The following is a 17,680-nucleotide window of genomic DNA, read 5'->3' on the forward strand; positions in this document are numbered from 1 at the left end:
TTTTAAGATTTCAACAGACAGCATTTGCAGTTAAAAGGTGTGTGTGACTGGTGTGTATATAGGTGATCGTAAAGTATCAAAGGATTTCCTACACAATGTTACGAGATGGCATGGATACTTCTCTTTTAACTGAACTTTCAATCAATATAAAGCTGAGAAATGACTTTCTAATGCTAGTCTAACGAGAGGATGATCGGCTAAAGAGAGAGGTGGAGAAATAAAAACAGAACAGGAAAAGAGGGTGGGCGAGAATAACAGGGTTACAGGTTACTGGTTTTAAGGCTTCATTCCATCTCTGTTGCATCTCCTCATTAAAACAACACAATCAATGCACCAGTGCGATTGGTTACCTTAACAGTCTCTTCATTTGTATATTATTTGCTTTTGTTATACGTTCAAATCGTACCCATCTCTGTCATTCATCTGCATTTGTCTGTTCAGAGCTAGCGCTAGAAATAAATCGTTATAGTCACGCATTATAAACAACCGAGAATGTATGCTAAAGTTTTAACTTTTAGATTAATTATCAGATATTATCAATAGATAGAATATTTATGAGCAAATTTAAGTCAATACTGCAAGTGAAACACTTACATACTATATATACTGCTTATATGGCCATACGTATACCATTATTAACAGCTATTTACAGTTAAATAGTTAAGGTCATCCTGACCAGTACTCTACGTCACATATGTTGTTTAATCGGTTACAGTTTCTGCAGCTACAGAAAGCAGTACACATATGGTAGCAATGGCTCTGGGCTTTATAATATCCCTGGGGCTGGTAGCTATTTGGCCGATGCAGAGGTCAAATTAAAGGTCAAAATTAAAATACATAATTAATGATGATGGATATAACTGCATTGCACTTTATATATATATCATTCATTTTTTTTTAACATTAGCAAAGCTGTCCTCTTAACAATTTGATTATGAGAACCCAACTGTGCTAGCCTGTAGGAGATGCCGTGCATTGACACAGATGGAATAAGTATGGAGTCTTATCTTACACACTCAGTGTAGCTCTGCTATTAGGTTTATATTTAGGACGTAACTAAAGTAACAAGACAGGAAGGAGGTGCAAGGAAGGTGGGGAAGCTCAGTGAGGTAAGAAGACAACCAGGATAATACGGACAAACAAGTCAAACACAACTGAGGAGGTGAAAAGTAAAAAAGGTTGAGCAGGTAAATTCACAGCCAAAGATAGCTTTTGTCCAGTGTGGTCTGTGGCCAACACACTGATGCCTCTGGAACTAAATAGTGACATTAATAATAACCACAAATGTCAAATTCTTACAATGCCAAGAAAAGGCTTTCCTTGTGTGTTAAGGAAAGGCAATTTCCTTTTAATTATAAGTGCTATGGATAAGTACAGAACAATAGATGTGTAACAGTTAAATATTAGTAATTAGGAGGCAAAACCTAGTGTGACCAGCTATCAATGGCTGCAAGGTGAAGTAGACTTTAGCCGGGAGTCATCTCTCTCCTACCCGTCTTAGATCTTGACGCTCTCGATGCCATAGACGTTGTAGCCTTCCTTATAGGTGGCGTAGTTTGGCTGGTGACCAGGAGACTGCAGGTTGTAGTTAGGGGGATGTTGAGGGGAGGAAAGGGTATGCGTGTAGTTTTGTGTGTGCTGAGGGGAGGACAATGTGGTTGCTGCCACCTTTGAAGAAAATGTAAAGTATAAAAGGGTTAAGAAGAGTGTTTATGTCCCCCTTATGGCCTTACAATATATCTTGTAAGGCCATTTGCAGCTTCATGCAAAACCTTGAACCAAAACGTTATTAGTCATTGTTTTCCTCAAACGAAAATATCCTGTGATTCGCAAGTTGCGCAGTGTGTGTCCCAAAAATGGCCTGTTTGTTGTTAGAATTTCATATGATGATCCATAATTGTATTTTTACCTTCTGCTTGCAATGTCTGGCAACTCACTAATACTGTTTTTGTGTTCCTTTCTCCAGTCAGTACATTGAATATTCCCACTTGTTAATCCATACCTTCATCTTCTTGGCCTCCGTGCGACTCTTATAGCAGAACTCCACCAGGGCCACCATCATGGCCAGACCCAGGCCACCCACAAGGATGTAGAACACTCCAGCAACATTACTGAGGGACAGAGCACTCGTCTTTTCCTGGGTGAAAACACAAGCGCACACGCACACACACACACGCACGCACGCACGCACACGCACACACTCAGACACACACACAAACACATGCACAGATGCACACACACACAAATAAATCCAGTCAAATTGTTGCATTGTTGGAAGGGAGTTGAGGAAATTAATAACACAAATGTGAGACCTAGATTTATTTTTAACTGTTATAACATAAAGTAGATCTTTCACACTTAAGTCTGATAGATCCTTACAAAACAGATTGTGTCATCATTATTGTCTATGCATACATAATACATCTAGCTGCTTTCTAGAAAGATGCCATAAATATATTAAATTGAGACAAAATTGTAACAAAATAAAAACAATAACATTGTATGTCTGGAAACAAAGTATAATGTACAAGCACAGGTATAGAATGGAATACAAAGAGTGGCTTGACAGAATAAATCTACAAATCCACAGACTGTTTGCTGAGCTCGAAATGATTATTATGGAAACTTCAATAATGTAATACTTGCCACACAGCCTTATATAGACAATACAGAATAATATACTACAGACTGTTCCTAGCTTTGTTGGTTTTCATGTGGCATTTGACAGACATTGCATTTGACAACACAGATGTTTGTTTGTAATTTCATTAAAGTGGCAACCCTTCAGATTAAACCTAGTAATTCAATAGTTTCCTCGGACCAGGAGGGCTTAATATAGGAATAAGAGTCTCTTTATACTCCAATACTACTGGTATTGCACCTCCTCCTTCTTCCTTTCATTTGTGTTAACAATTGATTCAGGCACCTATGATTGACAGGCAAGATTACCAGGCAAGATTCTACGAACCAATCAGGGAAGAGATTAAATAATCTGATATCAGAAATATTTTAAATTGGATAATACAAGAAGCAGGCACAGTCAACTCCCTACACATATTCCACTGCACATTTAACTCACTAGCTGATGGTGGCTCTTTAATTTCTCATGAATAACACTCAAATAATGGCTCTTAAAACGTACCTACAGACCCTTTAATGGGCTTGAGGAGAATGCATGATAACAATCTTGTTACTGTCATCGATCGATCTAGGGAAACCAGTTAGTACGATCAAAAGGCTGGTTCACAAACCCATTTGGGCTGCTGTATTAGAAACAGAAAGGCCATCGCTTAGCATAGCTTTATAAAGAAGGCAAGGACGATAAGGGACACCAAAGAGACCAAGAACAAGCTAAGAAGTGTGTGTGAAGCAGTGATCACACCAGCAGAGCCAGCCAAGGCATGTGACCCAAGGCAACGATACCAAAGAGATATTCAGGATGTGAAGAAGCACGAATCCAAGGACTGGGCAGAAACCCAACATGAGATGCTGCTACGGATCCTTAGAACCACGAGAAGGACAAGCAAAAGAAGTACGGGAATGGGTGTACACTCAGATGGAGTGTGCGAAAGTGTAAAGTAGGTCACAGTCCTCTCATTGATCAGTGATTCGTCAGCAAATATTTTCTTCTTGAAACATTGGTAACCATCAGTGTCAGCAGAGCTTACAACAAGGTAAGAAAGAAGGAAGTGCGCCAAGCCCTCCTGGTAAAATAATAGAAGAGCTATCATAATGCCTGAGACAACCACAACATGGGAAAAGCATATGGAGGAGGCCGCTATATATATATAAAAACATGTATTCTGATTTTGCCCAAAGGCAATAAGCCTTTTCTTACTTGCCTACACCACAAATGAAAAACAATTTTCCTTTTTGAATGAATCAAGGCATTCAAGGCCATTTCTTTTTTGTCCAAGGAAACAAAGGTTTGCCCTATTTACGTTTCAGTTCACCCATCTACTGAAAAAAGACAAAATCATATTTTCTTGTTATGCAAACTCTTGGTAGCCCTAAGTCACTGAAAGTTAGCAAACTAAAAAAAAACAGACGATCTTTGAGGATTGCCACTTTAATAGAATGGTGCAGTGTGTGCAGAATTAAGTGGCATCTAAGGACAGAAATTGAATATTAATTAATATTACATAAGTATAAGATAATGACTAGAGAAAATCCCATTAAGTAGGAATGGCTGTGTTTTCATGACCTCTGAATTAGCCTTTTAAATCCACACAGGGCCCTGATCCATGGAACACGCCAAATTGCACCGCCATGTTTTTACAGTAGTCCCGAACGGACAGGCGGTTCTAGAGAATTTGTATACATAATCACTGTCTTGCCTGTAAGCTATTGGTTTTACAGACTAAATAACAAAATAAAATGTATAAATCTATAAAGGAATTTAAGGTAGCTACTGGCACCTTACAGGCCAGCATAGCTTCTATACGTCATTAGTAGGGGAGGGGTGGGCAGGTATTCTGTTGGTTGCAATGCCTCAACGCTAGATGCCATTAAATCCTTTAGTGCACACAAAGGACACTGCCCTTTAAGTCTGATTGATGTGTGTACAAATACCAACACTCTGGGCCAAACAACCTTGCAGGATATTCATGCAAGGAGAGATTAACTTTGTGCTTGAATAGGTTTGAACTCTGGGCACACAGAACTAACCTTACTTGTGGAGTCCTTGAAGCCACATTCTCCTTTATCGTACCACCACTTGTTTTTCATCTTGTCTAGGGTTCCTTGCTCATTCAGTTTCAAAACCGCAAGGTTTACTGGCACTCTTCAATGAGAATAACATAAATAACATCATTATCAATGTTATCTTATGTTATTAGCGAGGCAGCAGTTCTGAAACTCTTGTTTGGGGGACCAATGGCTGGACTACATTCTGTTTAATTAACATGAAGCGTCTTAATAACATCCAATTTTTAGGTCAAAAATAATATAATATTTAATGTAAAGAATACATTATATCATCTATGATTTATAATTTTTAATTTATGTAAATGATTTCAATTTGGTTGTAGTGCAGTGTTGCTGCTACTGCCGGCCCCTGAACAAGAGATTAAGAGATGCTGCAGATGAAAAGCCTTTCTCTGCTCACTGTGCAGCGGAGATACTTCAGACAGAAGACATGGATACAAAGAGTTTGTCGACTCTATCAAACTCTTTTAATCCATGGATCCTTCACAGGCCGTAAAAGGGCGATAAGCACTGCGGCTGCCATGTGGTCTGAGGTCCCATGAACCTAACCTTGGTTTGTGATGCTGCCTGGACCCTGACCTCAACCAGATGGGCTGCAATGCATCGCTTGGAGAGGGGGGGGGGGGGTAGCACAGACCTCAGAGCTTCCACCACAGACCAAAGCATCTTTCACCTTTGCACTCTTCACGTGTGTGCAAATATGAAGTGCTGTCTGTGTTGGCTTCGATGGATTAAACTCCTAAAGTCTTACCAAGTGTTCTACATCACCTCGGTGGGTAGTATGAGTGTGTGTGTGTGTTTGTGTGTGCATGTGTGCATTAACCTTGCTCTCCCCTCCTCCGCTGCCGCACTCTCCCTTGTCATACCACCACTTGTTTTTCAGTTTGTCCAGAAGGCCCTGTTCGTTCAACTTTAACACCGCCAGGTTCACCGCGTTTCTACATGAACACAGTGGCTGTTAGCAGTTAGCTCAGGGTCTAGACGATGGTTTACAGCAGCTAGCATCATACCAAACCACATGCTTGGAACACTAGTAAACACAGCAAAAACCTGCCTGCAAGAACGTCTTGGCTGAGATTTCCAGTTTTTCATTAAACTATGTATGTGTAAACATAGTGGCCACAACATACTTAAGTGCATAATCTAACCATTTCCCCTTGCAGGCAAAAAATCAGTTTGAGTAAAAAAAAAAAACTTGATGCAAGCTGGAGATGTGGTTGAGGCTATAGGGCAGGGTACTGTAGGTTCCTACGCCTCCACACATGTTGTAATGGTTAGCCAAGGTAAGAGGTTATGGTATAGAGGAGGGTGGGCTACAAGTACAACTCTCCTCCCACTGCACCGCTTTTACTGTTCTTCTTGTTTCAGAGCCTGGCTCTCTCTTACAGCCACATTCCACATTTGAATACAATGGTAGTTATTCTGTTCTTATCTGATACTTTATTTTGTATTATTTACATTTTTGGCAAATTATCTTAAATCCTTTTTAGTGACTGGATTATTTAGTTATGTGTTTTTTATGTGATTATCCATTTTAGAAGGTAAACATGGCCGATAAAGCACCATGTTCACAGTGGAATCCTATCGGAACCTCTTCTGAACTTGTCACATAAGGTTATTTGTATGAAGCCATCAATGGATGACATGTCATTGACATTACATGTATAAGAACTTCAAGTGAATCAGGGGATTACACGTTTTACAATCTACTGGGAAACTTGCCTTGACTGAGTTAATATCAAGGTAGAAGGTTTGATTTTACCTTCAAGGGAAGATGGTTTTAATTGTAAAATAAATGTTTTACAATTACTTTATAAATATAATTACTATTATTATAAATTGACATGGACCCCAATTAGTGCAATTCCTATTTGATAATTGTCTTCAATTCATATATTTAAATAGATTAAATCATTATTATGAGATGTGTGTCATGAAAAATGTCGTGTATAATAAATTATTGGTATTCCTCCATTTCAGATCAGAGGCTTGGCCTGGGCTCAGTTCAGTTTGTTTGAGCAACTTAATCACTCATTTATTTGACTTAGTTCAATTATTTTGAATGGGTAACACAGTTATAGATTGCCATTGTCAAATTTGATGATTAATGAAAACCAATTGCTAAACTGAACCCATTCCACATAATCAATTCAGCTCATACAATTGTAACATTCACAATATCAATTAACATAAGGTCTGAATACACAAGTCAACATAATGCTAGGAGCAGAGACTTGGCCAATATTATGGAGGTTAAATTCCCATTAAGCAACATTTAAAAAATATTCTGTTAATGTTTTTAGAATGAAAAAGAAATGCTTGATTCATTTTAATTTGGCATTTGTTATTACTAAATTAGTTATTTAGCATCTCTGTTTCTAGCATGTTGTGTAAATAACCCAAATCATTTCTCAAGAATGCTGATTTAGCTGTGATCAAAATACATCAGTTGCTTTTAAACTATCCACTTTCATATGGAAAAGAGACAGAGCATGAAGGATTAGGACAATTAAAACAATGAGACAAACCACGTGTAAACAATCCCCCTCTTATGTAAACTCTGATTCCCTAGATGCATAACGACAAGTTGAAACAAATCTTTGCAGGATTGTAATATCCTAGGGATGTTGTACTAATACCCTTTAACGTTATCTCCCCTTGTTAGATACAGAGTATTTAAGCACTGACATGTTCATTCATCCATGCAGCTTAAGGGTGTACTGTCCCATTGCTCTAATAGAGAACCCATGGTGGGGCCAAGCTTCAAGGTTAGCCTCTCTAACAATACTCAAACAGACAGTGGGTTGGAACTAAACAGTCGCAGAACATTATCTTCATGGCCAGAGTCTTTCATTTCAGTTAATGATTGCTTGTGTTGTTTAGGGGTGCATATTATTTGAATCCAGTATGTCTTTCCTAGGAGTCCCTAGCCACTACCCCCATTATGTTCTCACTAGCAAATGTTAGTTTCTATAGATGTTAACGTAGTCAACTCCGGTATTGTATTCCATTAAAGATAGCCATGACTTTTGACTGGTGGGGAATGTGGTTACAGAGTGATGGATACTTCTGTCATTCCTATTGTTAGTCTTTCTTTATTCTAGAATAGGAAGCAAAAAATGGGTAGGCCATTATTATTGATGTATACTATGAGATTTGATCAAATATTACACATAACACATAGGCGTTGTGTACTGTTTAGGGCATAATGTGCAAATGGTCTGTAATCGAAAAGATGCATTGTTTCCCAAAAATGGTTGCCTAAACTTTGCTTATGATGTATTACTTATAAGACAAATAAGGTATCAAAGTTACCAGAGTGTACAATTCAAATAATTTCAGATAGGACTACCCAATTGATTCAAGATATAACCTTCCCATTTCAAACAATGCACACACATGCATATTCCAACACAAATGCACACAGAAAGAGGCACATTCATCAAGTTAAAACATTGAATGTTAAAACAGTCAATGTTTGAACTTAACTTACTGAATATCAACCATTTCCAGATAGCATAAGTTAAAGAGGCCAAAGCTCCTTTAACAAATATTTTCCTCTGGGACCTTTAAAGTATTATACTTTATAGTTCTATATCATTATCCGTTAGAAGGGTTCATCCCTCTTATACCCCCCATCCACCATTTACTGTATATTAAGACAATACACGTGAAGATATAGGATTACAAGATATTAATTGAATGTGTGTTTTGTTTCAAATAGATAAATAAAATGGAAGTGAAAATAATGAATTCTGAAAAAATATATAGGCACCAGAATAATTGAGATAATAGAAGCATGGGGCCAAATTGTGTCTTTAAATCCTGCTATCCAAAACTGTTAACATAACACTTACCATATCCACCATCACCACCGCACACACATGTGCACACATACCCACGCACGTACACACAAACACACACACACACACACACACACACACACACACACACACACACACACACACACACACACACACAAACACTCACAAATAACCTCTATTTAGTCATGGCAACCACCACTAGCCACTGACCAGAGGTGGTACCCATGGGTTAATACAAACCACTGTGACGATGTCATCAGGGTAGGTGGATTATTATAACAACGAGTTGACTGCCATGACCCATTCGCCACACTACCATACTACACAATCCACATTTTAATTGTGACAATTTGGTCACAATTGGGATCTCTCTGCCCACTCCCATACTGATTTGCAATGTATTCCAGGTCGCTTGCAAAATTTCTATGCAATCGAGCAGGATTTAAAAACACTACTTTAAAATTTGTGTTTTAGGCGTTTTTGGACTTACCCATAGCTCACATGCTATTGAGGTAAGTACTTTCTTCCTGAATATTTCCAAATTATTCCTAAATTCAATACATGCTGATATTGCAAACAAAATTTGGGAAGTGGCTTTGGTTGAGTATAGCTAATATCTTATAATTCATGTAAGCATACAAACAGGGTTTTGACACTGTGGATTGAAATCCAGTATTTTAATTTTTTTGTCAAATTACTTGACTTTGAAACGGTTAAAAGCTGCTTTAGCCAAACAGAGTGTGGCAGTATGCTCGGCAGTATGCTAGTCAATTGAATGGGACACAGCCTTTTAGGTTGGGCAGCATTGTTATATTGATCCACCCACCTTAATGGTGATCCTTTGGGGGTGGCGATGCCATAGCCTTTGGAATCAAGGTTTCCCCCCACTTTCATGGTATCACATGGCTTCCTCTGTTCAATGTATTCATTCATGGTCGATTCCAGCAGGTAGGCATACTTCCCTTTGGACTTGCGGACACGCAAAACCCCCTCTGGAGTTTTCTTAACAAAAACTGAGGGTTCTGCTGATTTCATATACTGCCACATCTTGTCAAAGAGGGCGATCTTAGAGCGCTGGATCGGTTTGGACATTGGATAGGAGACAGAAATAGATTTGTTAGTGAAAATGTGTTCATTCAAATGTAATTCACATTACAATATGCTAAATATTCATTGGCAGAATAACATGGTTATGCTATGGAAACAGGTTATAAATCGTACCATCCCAGGCAGAAGAGGGTATTCTTTCTAAACACCTTGATGGCTACTGATGCTGTCTTGTCATTGGCCAGTGTTACAAATTGCTTTGCGAGCTATGACGAAAATATCAAACATGTTTGAAAAGATTTGGGACCTCGCAGACTAGATCGTGAAGATAGGGATGCTATAATCAGGACTCGTCGTACACTATATGACCAAATCTGAGATTGCCATCATACACTGCACAAAATCATGCAACCAAATGGTTAAATAGAACATGAAATGATACCCAAAGGTTCCCTCTGTTTTTGTATTAGAGGTAAAAGTAACATTGTCGTTTTAGTATCTAGGTCAGGGGTCGGCAACCTACGGGCCGCGTCCCAATCCGGGCAGGCCAGGCCATTTAAAATGGCCACTTTTTATCTAATTGACAAACTACAAACTTGGATAATCAGTACGAGATTTTTAAAACCCTATATGCCGTCAAAAATCAAGCTACAGAAGGCAGCTAGTCGCGCATTGCATTGCTGAACACGGGAAGCCGTTCTCGGAATGAGAATGTATATGTGTGTAAATTTGAGTTTTTCGTCAGCAGTCTGGAGGTTATATATGAAGGATTACCAAACAGAGACACAATCTTCTCCAAGATTAAAGAGATTTCTGCGAGAACTGTAGAAAGGCACATTACTGATATCGCTAAAAAACGTAAAGCACCAGCTTGAAAGGCGTGTCAGTGTTCAGTGTAACGTCAGCAATCAACAAGAGCAAGGATATCAATTATATATTAAATATAACAATGGTTGCAAGATACTGCGACAATGCGGTGATACGTGAGGGTCTTATTGGTATAAAGCCGATGGTGCCACTAAAGTGGAGGATGGGGCGACTATATTTACTGATCATTTTGAGCTTAGAGGTTGATATCAAGAAGATATTTGCTGTTACAACCGACGAACCCCCCCCCCCCCCGAATGGTAGAGAAGCAGAGGGGATTCCGTCATCATTAGATATTTTGGCATTGGCACCCTAGACGGGTCAGAAGAGCAGCAGCATGTAATAAATAAACAAATGCATATTCTAACTTGCACGGGGGTCTGTGACAGATATCTTTTGATTGTAAAGTGGCGAAGGAACATGAAAAAAGGTTGCAGACCCCTGATCTAGATTGATTGAACACTTTCCATATCAAACACAAATCCCCCAAAAATAACACTTCTTATTTCCCACACGTCTTACCCTAAAGAACTCCTTGGTGGACCCAGAGTCTAAGGTCCCATATGCTATCTCGGTTTGTTTAGCCAGGTCTTCGGCACTTTCTATAGGTGAAACCATCCGCTCCACAGTGAGGAAGGCAGCGAGGTTGGCAGTGTAGGATGAGATGATTATCAGTGTGAAAAACCACCAAACACCTCCCACGATACGGCCTGACAGAGACCTAAGGGAGGGCAAGGGAGCAAGAAGATGGATAGATCTAAAGGCCGACAGCAAAGTGAAGGTATCCCGTTATTAGAGTATGTATTACAACGCAAACCTTGGTGAGATGTCACAGCCTTGACGCATGAATGCACCCAAGGAGAACCACAGAGAATTGAAGATTCCAAACTCGTTGGTTGATTCCGTTGTCAATGGCAACGCCCCATCCTCTGGCTCTTCAAGCTGCCATTCGTATGGACTGAAGCGAGAAACCTATAATAAAATACAATGATTCATATAATATTCATATTAAACATAATCATTTTCAAAAGGGGAACCGTCACACACTGAGAATATTGCTCCATATGCCTGTTTGGACTGTAATTGGGGTCTGCAACATCGTGGCAAATTCCGGACAAATTACTTCCATGGTCAAACTTTCCGTACATTTTTAGAAGGAACAGAGTTGATTTTGCAGACCAAAATTGTTCACAACACCCGTATTAAGTTGTTAAAGCTGAACCCTAAAAGCTTATTTATCACTAAAAGTCTAACGTTAAAACTTAAACACGAAAGTGTCTTTCAGAGCGCTTAATTGTGGTTTTTCTGTCAGGAAATAGTGTATATTTTTTGTCTGTGAATTATAACCACAGAAAATATGAAACAGAAGCTTAAGTGACAGTAATTACATTTCAATATTAAGCATGAGAAAGCGAAACTAATTATCACCAGTAATTGCCTCAGGAAAACTTGAAATTCGAGTGCTGCATTAATTTCTTATATTACCTCATTAGACCATACAATATTAAAGCTAAAATTATAATCTCATTGGTCCTCCACACATTAGTAGTGCTTACACCAGTACTGACCGGTTTCTGCTTCTACCCATAGAGTAGTCAAGACAACACCCTATAAAGTTGTATGGTCCATACATCCTAATTAACCAACTTGGCTTGATTGATCAATCGCAATCTAATCAGAGACCTATTTGGGACCGTCATGCTCGGTGTACAGCGAAAAAATATTGGTTAAATGAAAACTGAAAAGCCAAAGCAAAGGCTTTAGGCAGGTCGTATAGAGATGTGATCCCCGGTCAGGTTCAAGCCGCTTACACGCTAGAGCCACATTGACTTGGACCATGAGTGTGCCATATCCACCATTCCTTCTATTCACATCGGTTCTCGTCGTTCTCTATTGTTACTGTAGGGTTTATCCTCCCTTCAACTGAAATAAACTCTGCGTTGGGTACAGCCCTAGTAGTATAAACAACAAGTGTGACTTGACCCTTTACGATTTTTTTTCTCTTGAGTATGTGAGACAGATCAAGTACTTCAATGGTACTTCAACAACTAGGCTATCCTTTTTTTGTCCTTGATTTAATCTCACATGAAAGCTTGAAAAGCTTAAATTATGTTTTTAAGCTGTGACTATATCCAACTTCTATGTTTTCCTTTAAAGGGCTTGGGGTTAGAGGTTTGTATACTGTGAGCCTGTTTATTGTTAGTCTTAGATACTGAACTGTGATGCTACTAAACAAATAGTCTTGGTATTATCGGATGTCTTGCCTATTAGTCACTCGCTTGCTCAATTATTGTACTGTGACCCAAAACACCATTCCCATTCACTTAATTTTGCATGTATTTGTGGTTTAGCAATCTGCTAATGAATAGTTAATAAGGATTCATCACATATTCACACTTCTAGAAAAAGAATGAGCAATTAAGAGATACAACTATGCAAATAAAACCAAAAATAAAAACGTTCATTTGTGTTTTATAATGCCGGAACCTCCCTGGAATGAGTTACGCAAAAAACAAACAAACAAACAAACAAACAAACAAACAAACAGTGAAATACTACGTTAATGAACATATAAGTTTCGACAAAGCGTTTGATATAACGAGAAGCCAGCCCGTTCACACATTCACACACCACACCTACTTACCAAAAAGAGTACAACACTGACTCCGATGTAGGCAAACACAATGCACATCCAGATCTCATACGCCAGGGGGTCTAAGAAGGAGAAGACCCCCGGTTTGGACTTCTGAGGTTTTTTGATCATGATGGAGATCCCCAAAGACATGAATGGCTTGGAAAAATCAATCACTTCTTCCCGAACCAGAGTGATGGTCAACGGAGCTACTGCTATATCTGCTTTCTATGAAAGAAGAAGAGACGACAATCAGTGGCGGAGAATGGGAGGGCAAATGACGAATCATCTGCATGGATGAGAGTCGTACTGTTAAACTTATTTTATTGCCTCTGAACACAAGTTTTCTAAAGCCTGCGGTGTAAATCGAGTGCTGCTACCGTTTTTGGGGCATACACTTCCTGGTGTGTCGCATGAGTCTGGAATTGTGTTAATCTCCTTTATATACAAAGTGTGTGTGTGTGTGTGTGTGTGTGTGTGTGTGTGTGTGTGTGTGTGTGTGTGTGTGTGTGTGTGTGTGTGTGTGTGTGTGTGTGTGTGTGTGTGTGTGTGTGCGTGGTTGTGTTGTGTATGTATGTGTATATGTTTGTGTGTGTGTGTGTGTGTGAGTTGTTGTGTATGTGTGTATATGTGTCTGTGTGTGTGTGTGGTTGTGTATGTTTGTGTGTGTGTGTGTGTGTGTATGTGTGTGAGTGGTTGTGTATGTGCGTGTGTGTCTTTGTGTTTGTTTGTATATGTGTGTGTTTGTGTGCGTGATTGTGTCTGTGTGTGTGTGTGTGTCTGTTTGCGTGTATTTTGGGATGTATGTTAATCTTACCCCATATACCAGCTCTCCAACCATTCCATTCCAGATTTTAGTCTCTGCATCTCTTGCGCCGTACTTTCCATCTCCCACAATCCTCAGCTGGTATCGTATTCCACAGTGTTTTGCTATTTCAGCAGCCAGGTCAACGCAGTAGCCTTAGGACAACATCAAAAGTCACTGTCAGTTACATCAAGGTCACTGTAATGGGAGTTCTTTCACATTACATACATGTCGCATTACAGAGCAATAGCTTAGCTTCAGTCTCTCTTATGTGGGCATTGATAGCCATAGGCATCAACTCAGAAATGTGTTGCTTTTTATTTTAAATTTCAATTGAATACTTTGCAATAAAATAGGAAAAGAATAACTACATTAATACTGAATGAGTAAAAACATGAAAAAGAGGGCCAAAGTTTATTTCCACATATTGTATTAATAAGTATGGTTGAAAAGCATTCATTAGTTTGGTTGGGAAAGGGGTGACAAAGGGTTAACTGATCCGCATCTCTAAACCAATCAGAGATAACCAATCTGATATACATATCCCTGACTCTTCCTATAGATATATTGAGATATATCTAGAGATATACTATATATCTTTATAGATACATACTAAAGACATGTACACACATACGGACACAAACAAAACAAACCTTCATAGCGGTCATTGTCCTGAAAAAGCTCGGAATTCTTCTTCAACATCACATAAGGGGCTTCCTACAGGCATGATATGATAAAAGAGTTAGAATATTTCATAGCTGTTTTCATTCATGTATTCATACATGTAGTTCAAAAAGCTTTTTTATAATGTTTCATTTTCCATATTCACATACAAAAAATCTTTGTAAACATTATTTGTTATTATTGGAATTAACCGTGTTAACCGGCTAATGCATTATTGAAGCATCCACCAATAATAGGGTTGAATCAATTTTGGACAATTTGATTTCTATAGCTCTTTGTCGCAAAATGGCAAATATTAAAGGTCCCATGGCATGATAATCTCGATTTATGAGGTTTTCTAACATAAATATGAGTTCCCCTAGCCTGCCAATGGTCCCCCAGTGGCTAAAACTTGCGTTCGGTGTAAAACGAGCACTAGGTGTTCTGCTCGCCTTTGAAAAAACGGGGGCTCAAGCGCACTGATTTGGAATGTGGTCCCATATGTTGTTATAAAGGATCTGAGCTCCTCCCCTTTCGCTGCCTTGCCCGCCTAGTGAATTTGGTCCGCCAATGAGACACGACTGTGCGAGCGCCACATGTGTGTGTGTGTGATTACATTACACACACTGTTACGCAAGTGTTTGCTGTTGGTGTTATGGCGCATAACACGTCGGTTCTTTGACGTCTCATGTATTTCCAGAACGAGATTGTAGTTGGGGTTATCTCAGCCGTGGTTTAAAAGGAATTGGGGGAAAGGAACTTTGGCTTTGACTTCCCTGAAGTATGAACTGCCTAAGCGCTGACCGCTTAGGCAGTTCCAAGCACGAGATTGCTTGGATAATGGATATTTTTAAACTATTGAAATATGCACATTAGGAAATAAAACATCACAATTATTGTGAGGTTCAAATATTGAATAGAAAAAAATATTGACAACATTAAATATTAAATAGAAAAATCCATTTGTACAAATACGATTTGAAGGCCTTGATAAGTATCAGAAAGTGTTCTTCATTACCAGTATGGTAGTGACAATAACGGTCTTGTTTTCCATGCCACTTGTGTCATTAGGGTAAAGGTCAGACTTGGTCACCACCATCTTATCCATCTCATTCCAATAGCCAATCTAAAACACATACAAATACACAGTTCACATTTAAAATCCACAGATTCATTCTGTATATTTGTATTCTTTATATCCTCAAATAATCATACAGTGGACAAATAAATGAATAAAATATTGTCCTCTACTGATGGTTAATTGCTAGAGAGAATGAACAGCTTGCGGTTCATTAATTAGATCCTCACAAACAATACATAACTAACCTTGATGGGCCCGTTGTTTTTCAGCTCCATGACGGTGACTGAGTAGTTGACTCTTTTTCCATATTGGTCGAACTGAATATTCCCTGTTAAACCATCTACACGCACCTAGAAACATAAAACGCAACAGAATCACAGACAGTAAAGAAATCACTTCAACAGAACATCTATTGGAGTGATGTGGCCATCGCCCATCGCAGACTCTTTCCAAAGAGGCGCCTTTGTTGCACACACACACAGTTGTCGCTCGTAACACAAATATTGGTCTGCTCTTCTAATGTACCAGGGCAAGGGTAAAATAATAATAATAATAATAATAAGACGCCACAAATCGCAATGACCGCCTCCATTTCAGAATCATAGGAGCAGGAGCCGCGTTCACATGGACACTTCTGATCCGATTAGAAGTGGAAGAACAGCTCAATCGAAATAAAAAATTATCATATATACGCACCAATCGGAATACAATTCTCTGATCGAAATAGAATTCCATGCGGAATAGAAGAGGTGAAGTAGTCCGCTATAATCGACATGTATACACTTATTCCGATTGGTTTGGGGTGGTTGCAGCTACTTTTTAAAGATTTAGAAAGATGGCATCAGCATCTGCAGTAGGCTAGTTCGCAATTGGTCCGTCGGTACTTCTATGCACACCGAACTTGAACGTTGTCAACTAAAGTGATTTTTTTTGCCTGAGTCATGTCTTTCTTATCACTCCGCAAGTTGTCCGGTAACTTATCAACCGGCGCGTCCGGTTGCCAAGCGACGTCAACGTCTTTGGCGGACTATTTCTCTGCTGATCAACACTACGAATGGTAATTGTAAAAAGTATATAAAAAAATATTGTTTTGTGTTGGCAAGGAGGCGTGTAATAAGCGGGATCATTTATAGAACGTCGGCGGTCATTATCGAAAATAATACCCTTCGGGGCGAAGCAAGACACCTCCGCTTCACGTTGGGTCCGGTTTGCCCTGTCTGGGCTTACTTTCCCGATAATGATCGGTGTTCTGTACAACATCATCCCTTACACATATCATATAAGTCCAGACCAACATAACGGCTGTGCGCGAGAGAAATACGAACCTACGCTTACCACTTTCGTGTGTCCAGAAGTGCCCAGAAGTGTCCATGTAAACACGGCAAGTGTTACTGGTAGTTAGGAGTGTACTGGGGAAGTATCTCCAAAAAATCCAATGATACATTATGATGTACAAGCCCTATTAGGTTTATATTTGATTTGATATACTTTTAACAATTTTATAGCATCATTCTGTGGCATGAAACAATTAAATGGTAAGTGAGCCCCCTGAATTTAAAAGCTGTGAAACTTAAAACAATTCACAATTGTTTTTGGACGACAATCCCCATGGTTAAGGCCCACGCCAACTTTGCAATACTATTTTTAAGCTAGTTCACGTTGTTTAGTATGAGCTTTGTAATTAGTGATGTAATCTCAGATCCAGAGTCCTTCTATGTCGTAGCTAAAATTCTTAGCGGAGACGGCACAGAGCCTGGGCCTGAAAACTGAGAAAAACTGAGAGGTGCAAAGTTATACCTGGTTTCCTGTTTCATTATGGAGGTATTCTGATCAGAAGGGGATTTAATACGTGTATTTCTACAGGAGCCAGTCTACACTGGGCCTGATTTAAACCTTTGCAGACACTTAAGAATTTTGGTGTCCGGACCGGATGTTTTTACTTGTCTTCCCACCGGGAAATGTTATGCTGGTATCCATTTGGATGGTACGCCGGTACGTGCAAGTGGTAAGTTGCAAATCTCCCAGCTTTCTTGCTGCATTTCACTGAGGCAGGC

The 17,680-nt window shown here is 39.2% G+C and overlaps 1 protein-coding gene across 3 annotated transcripts in view; it reads right to left on the reverse strand.

The window, feature by feature from the left end:
• The window catches only part of LOC130379044 (glutamate receptor 2-like), a 45,577-nt gene that overhangs the window by 2,361 nt on the left and 25,536 nt on the right, over positions 1 to 17,680 (reverse strand). Inside the window, exons 9-19 of one of the 3 annotated variants that reach the window (XM_056585619.1) lie at positions 15,872 to 15,976; positions 15,564 to 15,671; positions 14,536 to 14,599; positions 13,895 to 14,037; positions 13,090 to 13,305; positions 11,263 to 11,417; positions 10,968 to 11,166; positions 9,358 to 9,605; positions 5,531 to 5,645; positions 2,003 to 2,137; positions 1,493 to 1,668 (exon numbers count right to left, since the gene is read on the reverse strand). In XM_056585619.1, coding sequence (XP_056441594.1) covers positions 1,498 to 1,668; positions 2,003 to 2,137; positions 5,531 to 5,645; positions 9,358 to 9,605; positions 10,968 to 11,166; positions 11,263 to 11,417; positions 13,090 to 13,305; positions 13,895 to 14,037; positions 14,536 to 14,599; positions 15,564 to 15,671; positions 15,872 to 15,976 — 1,659 coding nt within the window. In that variant the 3' untranslated portion in view covers positions 1,493 to 1,497. Of the gene's footprint in view, positions 1 to 1,492; positions 1,669 to 2,002; positions 2,138 to 4,668; positions 4,784 to 5,530; positions 5,646 to 9,357; positions 9,606 to 10,967; positions 11,167 to 11,262; positions 11,418 to 13,089; positions 13,306 to 13,894; positions 14,038 to 14,535; positions 14,600 to 15,563; positions 15,672 to 15,871; positions 15,977 to 17,680 lie in introns of all 3 variants that reach the window. The other 2 variants (XM_056585621.1, XM_056585620.1) reach the window with 2 other exon arrangements.

This window comes from Gadus chalcogrammus, chromosome 3, assembly GCF_026213295.1.
Source record: "Gadus chalcogrammus isolate NIFS_2021 chromosome 3, NIFS_Gcha_1.0, whole genome shotgun sequence".
NCBI classification, from domain to species: Eukaryota; Metazoa; Chordata; class Actinopteri; order Gadiformes; family Gadidae; genus Gadus; species Gadus chalcogrammus.